The sequence below is a fragment of the Myotis nattereri genome (genome assembly GCF_964212035.1).
Source record: "Myotis nattereri genome assembly, chromosome: 3".
Classification (NCBI taxonomy): Eukaryota; Metazoa; Chordata; class Mammalia; order Chiroptera; family Vespertilionidae; genus Myotis; species Myotis nattereri.
The window spans coordinates 45,721,540-45,734,847 of NC_138077.1; the positions used below are offsets into that span (position 1 = coordinate 45,721,540).

Genomic DNA, 13,308 nt, shown 5'->3' on the forward strand with positions numbered 1-13,308 from the left:
TTTTGGCTTCTTATACACCAGGCACCGGCTGTACAATTCCTGACACCTGCTATCTATATTCTAGCTAATCAAAAAAATTGAGCTACATTTGCTTGAAATGTCAAAAGTAATGTCGAAAACTGGGATTTCAGAGGCTCCAGTGTGGGAACAGGCCATCAGGAAGGATAAAAATGCCTGCGTAGATCAGTGATTATGCAATGAGTAGTAATTTCTATCTTCTCCATTCACTCCCCTCACTTAAACCCGCACTACATCCAGACTGTCTCTGAGTAGAAGAGTTGAAAGGGACTGCATAGATCCCTTTGACAACACCCTTAGTTGACTGGTGATGAAAAGGATACCCCAAGAGGTGACATGTCATGGCCAATACCATATGGTGAATTAGCTTCAACAGAAGAAGGGAATAACCGAAGCTCACAGAGGAAGCTGGGTCCATGCCCATATGCCCAGGCATCTGGCCAAAGCAATTAATCCTGTGAAAAATAATTCAAAAACCCATGGCTTTATGTGAAAAATTTTGAAAAAGATACTAATACCAAAGCCCCTCCCCCAACAGATTCTAGTTTAATTGGTCTGGAGTGCGGGCCAGTCCTCGGCACTTTGAAGCATTACAGATGATGCTAATGTGCAGGAGGACTGGGAGATGCCTGTATAGAATGTTACTTGGTTGAGAGTCTGGTAGAATATGGTAGAAAAAAAAAATCCAAGTCCTGGAGTTGAAGTCCAAAGACCCAAGTTTAAGTCTGAGCTTTCCAAATCATCCATGTGGCTTTGGGTAAATTGTTAACTGCTTTTATTGTCACTTTTTCATAAAACCTTACCTTATCCAAAATCTGAAAACCAGAAGAGACAGTGCCCATGAAATGGTTTTGTAAACTCTGAAGTGCCCTTCTATAGGAGGCAAGACTCTTGGAAAACTTCTAGTGGAGCACTTTTCTGTAGTATTTGTGCTATTTAACAACTGAATGCAATTCAGCCAATATTTATTGAATGCCTAACAGATAAGGAAACAGATATCATGCTAGACAGATATCATACAACTACGAAAAGATTCTGTATCTTAGGAGACAGTCAATCTTGGAAGAGGAGGTGGGCATTTAAACAAGGAGATGTACAAAGACAAGAAGAGATGTAGTCCCAGAGGACAGAGGATGCTTATTCGGAGGATGTTGGCTAGGGAAGAGGAGGTGATGTTTGAGTTGGCTGGAGCAATCAGGTCCCCTAGGTAGAAAATAAGGGGGAAAGATGGTCTGGGTTAGGGAATGGGTAAATGCAAAGACACAGAACTTGTTCATCAGCCCTGTAGTTTGGTATGACTGGGGCATTGGGGGTAGGGTGAGATTCAAACAGTGACAGATCAATCAAATTGTCATTGCATGTAGATGGCATACATTTCATCACTTTTAGGAGAAAGGAATATGAAGTTAGATGGCAGATCTAAAATTACAATGGATTTAAAAAGAGCAGAATGTTCTTTTAAAAGAATTAACCTTAAAGACCCGATTGCCTCTCTGAACCACAGGTAATCTGAGTTCAAAGAGTTAACAGTCTGAAGCCCCTCATTGATCCCAGACCCAGAAAAGTTGCTAGGTGACTTTGCAAAAGAGAAACAAATAGAACCCCCTTTTTCAATGGAGAAGAAAATTAATGGGAAAAGAGGGGTTTAGGGACTTAACATCTGCAGTGTTTTTCTTTCTTTTCTTCTTCTTCCTTTTTTTAAATTCTTAACAGCATTAACACTTATAAGTAGTAAAAACAATTACGGTTGTAAGGTTTTGAGACTTGCAGAGGAAAACTTACAAGGAATGTATGGTAGGAAGGATCAAGTAACTCAAACTATAGCTGAAGAACAGGGAATGTTGAAGAGCATAAAAACAATTAGAATTTAAAATCCTCGGTTCAGAACCAAAGGCTTCTTTTAAAAAAATACAATTGTGGTATCCTGTAAGAGCCATTTGGTGCTAGTGGTATTCTGATTCATACCACCAGCTGCCTCTGATTTCAGTCAGAAATTCAGAAATTTATAGAAAACTGTAAAACGGGGACAGGTTTTTAGTTTTCTAAATTGAGATTTTAACTGGCCAACTTCTGAGGGTTTAAGAAACCACAGAGCTGAGCTGTGGGAAGCTGGTTTCTTTTCCGGTCAGAACAAATAAACACACAAACACATATCTAACTCACAAAGTGTTGGGAGAGGTAAACCAATGTTCTCTGCAGAGGAGGAAAACAAAAAACTGAGCCTGTGGGCAGCAGGAGGAAAGTCTCATTCGCCAGCAGGCAGCACCCTACACTGGCAGAAGGGGAATCTGAGCCTCAGCAGCCCTGGGCAGGATTTGCACAAAGTCTCCCGTTTCAAGTTGCATGTCTCCGGAGTCCCAGGAAGGCGCCCAGCTCAGTCTCCCTCTCAGAGCCCCAAGGATTGATAAGAAACCCTTTGTACCACCCATAGGACACAAAGGTGAGTCAGCCCGGAGACAAGGTCAGACACTGCGGGGCTATTTGACACCCGGTCCCTTTAGGGACAGCCTTGCCCATTCCTACCCTGGCACTCACCTCATTTTCTTGCCTTGGGTTTTCCTGGCTGCCTGGCCTTGGTCCTCCTCGGCCTGAGTTGTCTGTGAGCTCGTCCCCGATGTGGTGTCAGCGATGCCTTATCTTTGTTCTGAGGTCCCTGTGTGTCTCTGGAATTGGCTGGCATTCTCCATTCAGGTCACGCCTTCCCCTGCCTGCAACAGATCCCCTCTCCCCCTCTCTCCCTCTGCCTTTCTCTCTCTCTCTCTCTCTCTCTCTCTCTCTCTCTCTCTCTCTCTCTCTCTCTCTCTCCTCTCTCTCCTCCCTCTTACACACACTCAGAGGAACCTGACAGAACAGAATCTGTCTTCCTGAAGAGATCTGCTCCTCCAGTTCCCTCCTTTATCCTGCTTGGCTGGCTCCAGTCCCTGAGAGAAAATAACTGAGTGGCTCAAATAGGTATTTGTGTCACCGTGTGTGTATGTGTGTGTGTGTGTGTGTGTGTGTGTGTGTGTGTGACTGTGTGTGAGTGTAGAGGGTGGAGGGGGGCAAAGTCTAATTTCTCTTCACTCTCCCTTGCCAGATGGCTATAGTTTTCTGCTCTTTTTCAGGACATTGGCAAAAGGACACCAACTAAATAGAAATAACCAACCAAGAAGGCAATTCGAACATCGACACTGGGAAAGAAAACAGATCCCTGGTCCCCAGGTCTGTGGGCCAACAGCACAGGTTTTCCTGTGAGCCCAGCCGCTGGCCGAGAATATGTGGGAGCAGAGCCCTGCAGTTGGCTCTGTGCTCCCACAGAGCTTGTGCTGTTTAGCAACTCAGCGGGTGCAGAGGTCTAAGCACCAGAGAAGATGCTTCGCAGTCAGAAAGCCCTGCACCCAGGTGTAGGAAGAGCCACGCCTGTATATGTGTCCATATGCAGGTTTGTGGAGAAATCAGCACCAGATCTAAGCTGTGCTGGATAATAAGTGAAGTAACTCCCTTCACAACAATGACAACCAAATGGGCATAAAAGAAGAGATTTTTACTGAGAACCTTTTCTGCGTTAGGCAGAGTGACACATAGATGTCATCTTAGTTACTCCCACCAACTTGTGAGGGTCATACCATTATACTCATTTTACAAATAGAAAAACTGGGGCTCAGAGAGGCTGCATGACTTGCCAAGATTGCCCATCCCTTAGTTACTTCTTCCTGCTACTACCACTAATAGTGATGTGTCAGACCCTGTCTAATAATGTGTTAATTCCCTCCAATCATCTTTGTACCTCAGCTAGGTGGGTAGTAATAGTGTCGCCATTTTACAGGTGTTGACACTGCCCAGAGAGGGTAAGCAACTTACCCAAGGTCACACAGCTAGAAAGCAATGAGGAAAGAAATCTGAGCTCTAACTTATTATATTGTACTGCTTCTCAGTAATGTATTACAAATGCATGTGACAATTCAAGTACATACAACATTCAAAGAGAAACTCAGTTTGAAGCATTTTAAAAACAGTGCTAGACTCAGAACTTATATCTAAGCCAGCTGTGCACTTTAGGTCCAATACTTAACATCTTCAATTCTGTTTTCTTACCTAGAAAATGGGGTTGCAATGAAACTTAAGTGGGATTATACTTACAGAGGGCTTTTTTAGCTAGCCAGTGGTGTACCTGAGAAAGGGCTACCACTGTTTCTAACCAGGGGGGCACATTCATGCACTCCCAACTTTGCTTTGGCACCGTTTAGGGAATGATGGCTTGAATCTCACTGAAATTCTCCTTGCTCCATTTTCTCTCTAGTTTCTCTATTTTAACACTTTCAAATGCCAGCCTTGCCAAGTTCGCCTCATTAAGAGGCTGTGGTCAATAATGTGGGTGCAAGTACATGGGATGAGAGAATAGGTTTATCTTCAGGCACTGTTTCAACGAAATGTTGCTTTGTGTTTCAGGCATAATAGAAACAACCCCTTAAAAGTCCTATTAAGAAGACTCACAGGCTCCTTGGACATCAAATAACTCTCACAAAACAACATTTAAATGATTTAAGTGTAAATGAAGCAGAAACACATGGACTACATTTCTCTTGGAATACACAAGGGTTTTAAAACTGAAGGAGAAAGAATTTGGCGCAAGGCACACTGCGCTGTGCAGAGGGCCCTGCCCATTAAAGACATTCCCTCCATTCATGCTGCAGCTGAGCAGGCCCTCTCCTAATTTAGGGAACATACAGGGAAATGCAGTCATTTGTCCTGGGTGCGAAGGGGAGAGCTTGGGAGGGAAAGCCATCAGCTTCTCCTCGTAAAGTGTCATAGAGCAATTGAGCCTCCTGGAATGGTTTCCTGGCCATGATTTTTCAAGGCTGCCAGCGTTCAATGGGAGGCATTTGAAATAAGTTCTAAGCCAAAGTTCTGCCAATATGCAGCAGATCTGATGTGTGCCTCCCTGGGAGTGAGCCAAGGCTCTGATGGAGTCTGTGTGAAAGCAAGAATGTTGTGGCTCAGGAGTGATCTCGGTGGGCTACAGGGAAGCTTCCCATTGGGTTGGACTACATTGGTGATGCTGTATTGTCTTGTGTTTTCGATAAAAACCCCCTGTGGTGTCATGAATAGATGGGGGAGTGGGAGCAATGGAAGAGAATTGGTCTGAAAGTAGGCTCAATATGGGTAGGCTAACTTGTATGTGACCTAGGTTGTTGACTATGGGAGGGAGGCATCAGTTTGCTCCACTGTGAAATCAGGGAGTTGGACTCTGCTGAGATCATGAACACATACACATGTGGGCTGGAGGACTATTGTAGCTAAGAATATCTAAGAAACTGATAAATAGCCCCAAAGATCACAGCTTAGAATTAAATTTTGGGTTATTCAGCACATTGACTTATAGTAGGTCAGGTGGATTACTAATGACCTATAAAGCTAGTCAAAGAGTACAAAGTGGTCCTCTAATCTTGACACTGGTTTTATCTGTTGCCATAATAACATCCCATTAATTAGAATTCAAACATAAATATTCAGAACAATAATTTTCAAGAAGCTTCAACTAGCTATTTTTTTTTAAAGTTTCACTAAAAGGTTTAAAATATGCATACAAGGAACTAATAGTGTTATTTAGGATCATAAAATTATAGAATGGCAGATGTGGGCTCAATACCCCCAGGTTATAGTCAGGGTAAAGGAGCAAAAAAAAACTACTACAAAGAGGGTAAGTGCCACAGCATTCCTACCACTAGAAAGGACTTAGTTTACATGTTCTACTGAAGTATTTATTATATGCAACTCTTAAGATGGAACCTTCTGGAATTCCATGAATGTGTTAAAAAATGTAAGGAATTTGGGCAATGGGTTTTTGTTGGCAAAGTCTGAAATCCAAGCTTCCTAAGAATATCCAAGAAACTGATAAATAGCTCCAAAGATCACAGCTTAGAATTAAAATTTGGGTTATTCAACACAATGACTTATAGTATGCTGAAAGCCATCACTTCAGAGCCTACCAGACTATCAGAATCATCTGGGGAACTTAAAAAAATGCCAATACTTATTATAAGTAATATTCCTATCTTTTTACAGATGATGACATAGGTTCAGAGAGACTAAATATGTCAGCAAGAGGACAACCAATATTTACAGCCCAGGCCTTCTGACCCCAAATTCAGGACACTTTCCTCTCATCTGAGAACTCCTGATCCTGCCTGTGGACTTTGAACACCCATGAACCTTGTTGTCATGTACCAGGAAGAATTCAGGGAAGGAAAAAAATAGTTTCTACTAAATAAATAAACTGTTAAGCTCTTTTATAGGCTGAATTGTGTCCTCCAAAGTGCATGTGTTGAAGCAAGCCCTAACCCCCAGTATCTCAGAGCATGACTATTTAGAAATTGGGTCTTTAAAGAGGTGATTAAGTTGAAATGGGGTGTCAGGGTGGGACCTAATCTAATGTAATTGATGTCCTTATTAGAAGACATTAGGACACAAACAGAAAAGAAAAAAAAAAAACATGTGAGGAGACAGCAAGAAGGTGGCCATCTGTGAGCCAAGGAGAGGGGGCTCAAAAGAACACCTTAATCTTGAACTTCTTTAAAACACCTGCCAACACCTTGATCTTGAACTTCTAGTCTTCAAAACTGTGAGAAAATAAAAATAAATTTCTGCTGTTTGAGCTGCCCAATCTGCAGTATTTTATTATGGAAGCTTTAGCAAACTAATACAGGTTCTCTTACAGAAGATTCCCCCAAAGCATGAAAGACATGCTACCAGTGGTGTCAAGCTGGTTGCAGGTGCCAAATACTTGGAATTAATAAACACTGGGTCAGTAAAATTTTGTTTGGTAGGTAAAAAGAGAAACCTTGACTAATGCTGAAATATAGAGAATTTAGTTTCTTTATATAGCAAGAAGTGAGGAGGTAGGTAGTTCTGGGGCAACTACTCAACACTGTTTTCTTTCTTTTTGCTCTGCCAGCTGTAGGAATTGGGCTTTTATTGTCATGCTTGTTGCCTCATGGTTACAAAATGGCTGTAGTGACTCCAGATGTCGTGTCACTATCTAAGCAGAAAAGAAGAAGGAAGAGGGAGAGGTAGCATTGGGGGGCTTCTCTTAATGTCTCACAGGCCAGAGCTGGGTCCTACAGCCACCACTAACTTCAAGGGTTTTACAACTTACATTAGAAGCAGGCATTAAAGAAGACAGGGGTTAGAAGTGGGGATTGTATGAGTTGACTCTCAATGTCTGTCACCATCATATGCCAAAAAGAGTCCTGCCTTTTAAATTTCTCCTTCACTCCTAATATTATAAAAAAGAAAGTGTCAAAGTGGTATCATTATACCATGAATCCTATTTTCCCTTTAACAAGGAAAGGCAGATTTCAGGTTCAGAGTCTTGAGGACGCAACGGTATTCTGCTAGAATTTAACAATTTTTTATTCGTTATCTTTATTTTTATATTTACGGCAGTACCATGTTTTCAAATATATGGATTTTAGTTAAAAAATAAATCCAGAGTTGATTGAAATAAAAGTTTTTTAAAAATAATAATTAGGCGGCATTTATGTATATGAAAAAAATTGTAAAGTTAAATGGCTACATGTTGGGAGCATGGGTCTAGAGCAGGGGTGGGCAAACTTTTTGACTCGAGGGCCACAATGGGTTCTTAAACTGGACTGGAGGGCAGGAACAAAAGCATGGATGGAGTGTTTGTGTGAACTAATATATATTCAAAGTAAACATCATTACATAAAAGGGTACGGTCTTTTTTTTTTTTTTAGTTTTATTCATTTCAAACAGGCCGGATCCGGCCCGCGGGCCGTAGTTTGCCCACGGCTGGGAGGGTGAAGTCATGGTGGAAAAAGACTGGTCTGTGAATTAAGATGCCAGGAATGGAGACCACATTTTGCCCAAACCCAATGTGAAGCCTTGAGCTTTCTGTCTGTCCTCCTGGGTTTGGAGTTTCTAATTTGCAATGGAAATGTTGGAGTAGGTGTTTTGATTTATCTTTTGAAAGCACATCCCTACTCAAACACTTCATGGCATCTCTGTTTCAGTGTGTGGAACAATATCTGTCACACTACTATTGAGATGAGATTAAAGTTTAGAAGATCTCAAAGTAGTTTTAAAAAGCGGGTGACCATGGGAGCATGCTGAAAGAGGTTAATGGAGGCGGCAGGGGAGTGGGGGAGAATGGAGGACCTATGAAACAATTTCAACAATAAAATTTGTTTGTTTGTTTTTTTTTTTAAAAAGAGGGTGATCTCTAAGAGAAAAGAAAAAGGTATACCCAAGAAGAATGCTTCTCTGTTATGACTCATTTTATCCCCAAAATAGCCAGTAAAGGCCATATATTATCATCTCTATTTTACCTACTTGATTAATAATACTGCGATGAGGTAATTTAGTCCCAGAGGTGATATATGCATTGCCCAGGGTTGCACAGAAATTAGATGGTGGGGCTGAGACCATGAACTCAGATTTCCATACTCGCCTGCTCTTTTAGACAAAATTGTAGGCCACTCTATTTGAGACTAAATACATATCTATCAACAAGTGAATCTAAAAATCAAGTAAATAAAAAAATCTGATGAACAGAATAAACTGGTGAATATAATAGAAGCAGGGGCATAGAAAGGGAGTGGACTGACAATTCTAAGGGGGAAGGGGGTGTGAAGGGTGCGGGAAGAGATTGGACAAAAATCTTACACCTATGGATGAGGACAGTGGTGGGGAGTAAGGGCATGGGGTGGGGTGGGAACCAGGTGGAAGGGAGCTATGGGGGGAAAAAGAGGAACATCTGTAATAATCTGAACAATAAAGATTTATTTAAAAAAGAGAGACTAAGTACTTTAAAAACAGACTTACTTTTTAAGACACTTGCCTGGCCAACACAGCTCGGCTCCCTACCACAGAGTATTGTCAGATAAAGAGGTATGCTAAAGTGTTTTGACCTCTGCTGGGGAGCAAATTCTTCATGCATTCCAGTTGCCATTAGGCTTGTGGGTTATAGAACCTCCTTTGGTCTCTATAAGAGGAGATACCTCTCTCCTTTTCCCATCTCTTAGTCTAAATTGATTACTATCCTCTTCCTCACTCTTCTCTAAGCTAGAATCTAAGTTTACTAGTGGGCAGTGAAATTGAGTCAACCACACATCATCTTCTGCTTTCTGCCTTATTTCACTCAGTGAGAAACAACTTGGAAGCAGCTTCTTTAAGGCAATTCTGGCTCTCTCTTTGACCTTCTTTCTCGTTCACCTGGACCAAGCGTGGGAGGAGAGGAGATTAAGATTTAAACTAGCAGGAGGTGGGGGTGTTACACTTAAATTTCTGACCAAAGGCAGCCTTGTCATTTAACCAAACTCTACTGAAGAGCTTGATTCTGAGAACCTGGTACTAGCCTAGCTGGTAACACAGGGTATCCGGTTTCCTGTTTGGTTGTTTCTCCTCATAGTAATCGTGGGGGAAGGTGATGTATAAGAGGGAATCTTGGGGTCCTTAAGAACCTAAGACATACACTATTTGTTATGGGCTGAATTGTTCCCCCTTACCCCCATTCATATTTTGAAGTCCTAAACCCTAGTATCTCAGAATATGACTATATTTGAATATAGGGTCTTTAAAAGGGGACTCTTATAGTGGGCCCTAATACAATATGACTGGTATCCTCATAAGAGGAAGAGATTAGTACATAGACAACACAGAGGAATGACCATGGGAGTACATCTCAAGAAAGCAGCCATCTGTGAGCCCAGGCGAGAGGTCTCAAGAGAAACCAAACCTGTCAACACCTTGATCTTAGACTTTTAGCCTCCAGAACTGTGAGAAAATAAATTCCTGCAATTTAAATGACCTAGTCCAGTGGTCGGCAAACTCATTAGTCAACAGAGCCAAATATCAACAGTACAACAATTGAAATTTCTTTTGAGAGCCAAATTTTTTAAACTTAAACTATATAGGTAGGTACATTGTTATTAACTTAATTAGGGCACTACGAAGGCTTAGGAAGAGCCACACTCAAGGGGCCAAAGAGCCGCATGTGGCTCGCGAGCCGCAGTTTGCCAACCACGGACCTAGTCTATAGTATTTTGTTATGGAGGCCGTAGGAAATTAATACACCATACATACCTCTGTTGGATCTGCTCACCTAAATCCATTTTATATCCATTATAGCTACCCATTCCTATTTGGTCTCCTCTCTCTCAGAGGTTACTCAGATGCAAAGGCCACATAGATCAAGTAGATCTTAGTCAACCATGGACAGGGTTGATTAAGCCATACGAAGCAAATGGAGAACTGGGGTAAGACAGTGTGGATGACAGGACTCAGATCATAAAGAAGTCAGGTTCTCACTTTCCTAACTCCCTATGGCTGTTTCATGACCACTACTTTTCCATCCTCCTTCCAAATTCCCCTACTCTTCTATCACTCTGGCATACCTTACTCATCTCTGTTAATGACCTTCCAACCTCTTGGTCCTATCTTTCATTCTCTTCATTAAAAGTTTAGGGCACAGGGCACCATTGTTTACTTTTCCTTTCCAATTCCTCCTGACACCTTGAGTAATGTCATTCCTTGACCTCCTCACCTTCAATGATGACTTCTTCCATTTCACCTTAGCCATATACTATACCCATAGCCACATCCATCTGGGAAATTTTAAGCTCATAGTACACCATCCTCTGACCATATAGGTTTTCTGCTCCTTCAATAAACCTACATCTAGACTTCAACCTTACCAAGACATCCAGTCATTTGACATCACTCCATTTTCTTCCAGTTGATCGGATCCTCTTGGCTTTACATATTTTCTGAATCCCACAACCAATCACCAGCACTCCTTAGTAGATTTTTCTTTCTCTACCTGTTTCTCAGCTCTCTTCAGAGGAACTGTTCTTTATCTTTCTGGTAAATCATTGAGAATCTAATGAAAGCTAGATTTTCTTGGTCTGGAATACCTCCAATAAAACTTCATAGTTTACTCCCTTACCTCCTTCAGTTCTTTCTGAATGTCACCTTTTCAGTGAGGTCCTACCTGACCACTCTGTTCTACTAATTCTATTCCCACCCACAGCTGCTATAGTCATATTCTGTTTTATTTTTCTTCATCACACTCATTACCACCTAAGATACTATTTATTTTAATTATTTTCTCAGTTGTTGCTTCCTTTCCAAACCTCAGAATAACTCAATCTCCAAGTTGACAAAGATTTTTGTATTTTTTTTTTGCTTACTTTGTATTCCTTGTACCAAGAATAGTGTGTTTCATTGCATATAGTAAGACCTCAATAAACATTTGTGAAATGGGCTTTCTTCCAAGAAAAATGTAAATATGCACATATTCTTAAAACTTGGCATATAATTTCAGCAGCTTTATGGCCCTCCTGAGGCCAGAAAGCTTAGAAACTCAGCTTTAACCATTCTTTCTGAGTATTTCTCATATACTCTACCAGTATAGTTTTAAATACTGTTATGTACTGATCACTTACAAATCTATTTCTTTAACCTAAAATCTCCCCATAGTTCCTCACCCACAAATCAAATGTCTATTCCACCTCCATCTGAAGGTTATAATAAACAGAGGTCATTATCTTTTCATTCCCAAGTTGCTCATTTTCCTGTACTTACTCTGTCTATGAATCACCATCAAGTCAGAAACTAAAGCCAGATATTTGACTGTCATCTTGATTTATGTTTTCTCTTTCTTCTCATATGCCATCAATCAGTGTTCTATTGTTTACATATAAGTATCAATCAAATCCATTGTCATGCATATCTTCCATTCCCCTTGCCCTTGCATTAGTGGAGGGTTTCACTAGTTCTCAGTGGATTATTTCAATAACCTCTTAGTTAGTTTCAATACCTTTAGTCCCACTCTAATAAAAATACAAGTCTGATTAGTTCTTTCTCTTTGGTAAACTTTCCAGAGTGCTCATTTGCTTACAGAATAAAATAGAAATGTCTCAGAATAGCATTTGAACCCTAACTCATGTTGACATAAGACTGAAGTAGCCTGCAATGCTGAGCCAACATTTGGAGAACAGCTGTCCTGAAGAGTTGCCTGGTTCCATGGCCAACTTTGTATTAATTAAAAAAAAAGCACCCACAAAACTATTGTGTGAAGCCACTGAGCTTTTGGTATTGTTTGTTACTGCAGATAACCTAGCCTATCCTGACCGACACACTACTGTGATATGAGACTGCTCTTTTACCTCTATATTCTCTCCCACACTGGCACACTTTGACATACTCACACTTTAATGTGTAGACCTGGTACCAAACTTGTTGTGTATTCCAGATTCCATCATGCTCCCTCATACCTGCATGCACTTACATACTTGGTCCTCTTGGTCTTTAATGGTATCCTCTTCCTCATCTGTCAGTAGAACTTCCTTTAATTTATCCTTTGAAATCTTCCCTGGTCACCCAACATAGAAATAAATACTATCTCATTTCTTACACATAGTTTAAATTGTTGCATGTGTGAAATTATATAGCAAATATTTGTCTACTTGTGTTGTTTGTTTCACTACAATACTTTAATACTTCAAGGACCTGAACAATATTTTTGTACTTTGGAATCAATAAATGCTTTTGACCCAGACATTTAAATAATTTTTTAAAAGTCATGTCACCATCAAGACAGAGAAATACACAGCTGAACTGATAATTACAAGTTGTGATGAGTACTGGGTAGGAAGAGGACTATGAGAGAGACTAATAGAAGGGCCTAATTTATACAAAGTGGTCAGCAAAATCATGGTGGTTTGGTATTTAAGTTGACTAGAGTGAGTACAAGTAAGCTAGGGAAGAGTTGATGTTTTCAAATGATGGGCTATATTATCTGGATTTCAACACATGTGGAAATTCCCATTTCTATAAACAATTCATAGAAATAACAAAAAAGATAATACAAATGAGATTAATAAAAGAATAGCTGCATTCAGAATCAGGAAAAAGGAATTATCTGTGGATGAGAAAATGGTAAGGTCTATAAAAGGACAGTGGATAACCCATCCTGACCATGTAGGAAGCCTTCAGGGTCCCACTGGGAAGCTGGAAGCTGACGAGGCTGTAGTATAAGGTATCTTGGGAAGGAGGAGGAACCACCCACAGAAAGGTTTTCAAACTAGAATTAACAAATATATATTTTAAAGCCTATATATAGAGAAGGGATAATAAGCTCAATAAAAAAAGAATATCATGGAAAAAAATAGACTTAGTAGAACCATAGGAACAGGAATTTAAAGTAAGCTATCTCAGAAAGCTAAAGGAGGAATATCATCTCTATAACAAGAAGAGGAGGAAGATTGAAAACAAGAACAGGTTAAAATG

At 40.5% G+C, this 13,308-nt stretch overlaps 1 protein-coding gene across 2 annotated transcripts in view; it reads right to left on the bottom strand.

Moving 5' to 3' along the window:
* MASP1 (MBL associated serine protease 1) overlaps positions 1-2,990 on the bottom strand; it is a gene marked incomplete at its 3' end in the record, with an annotated part of 62,846 nt that extends 59,856 nt beyond the window's left edge. Inside the window, exon 1 of one of the 2 annotated variants that reach the window (XM_081087999.1) lies at positions 2,554-2,884. In XM_081087999.1, coding sequence (XP_080944125.1) covers positions 2,554-2,558 — 5 coding nt within the window. In that variant the 5' untranslated portion in view covers positions 2,559-2,884. Of the gene's footprint in view, positions 1-2,553 lie in introns of both variants that reach the window. The other variant, XM_081088000.1, reaches the window with a different exon arrangement.
* Positions 2,991-13,308: the final 10,318 nt, after the last annotated feature.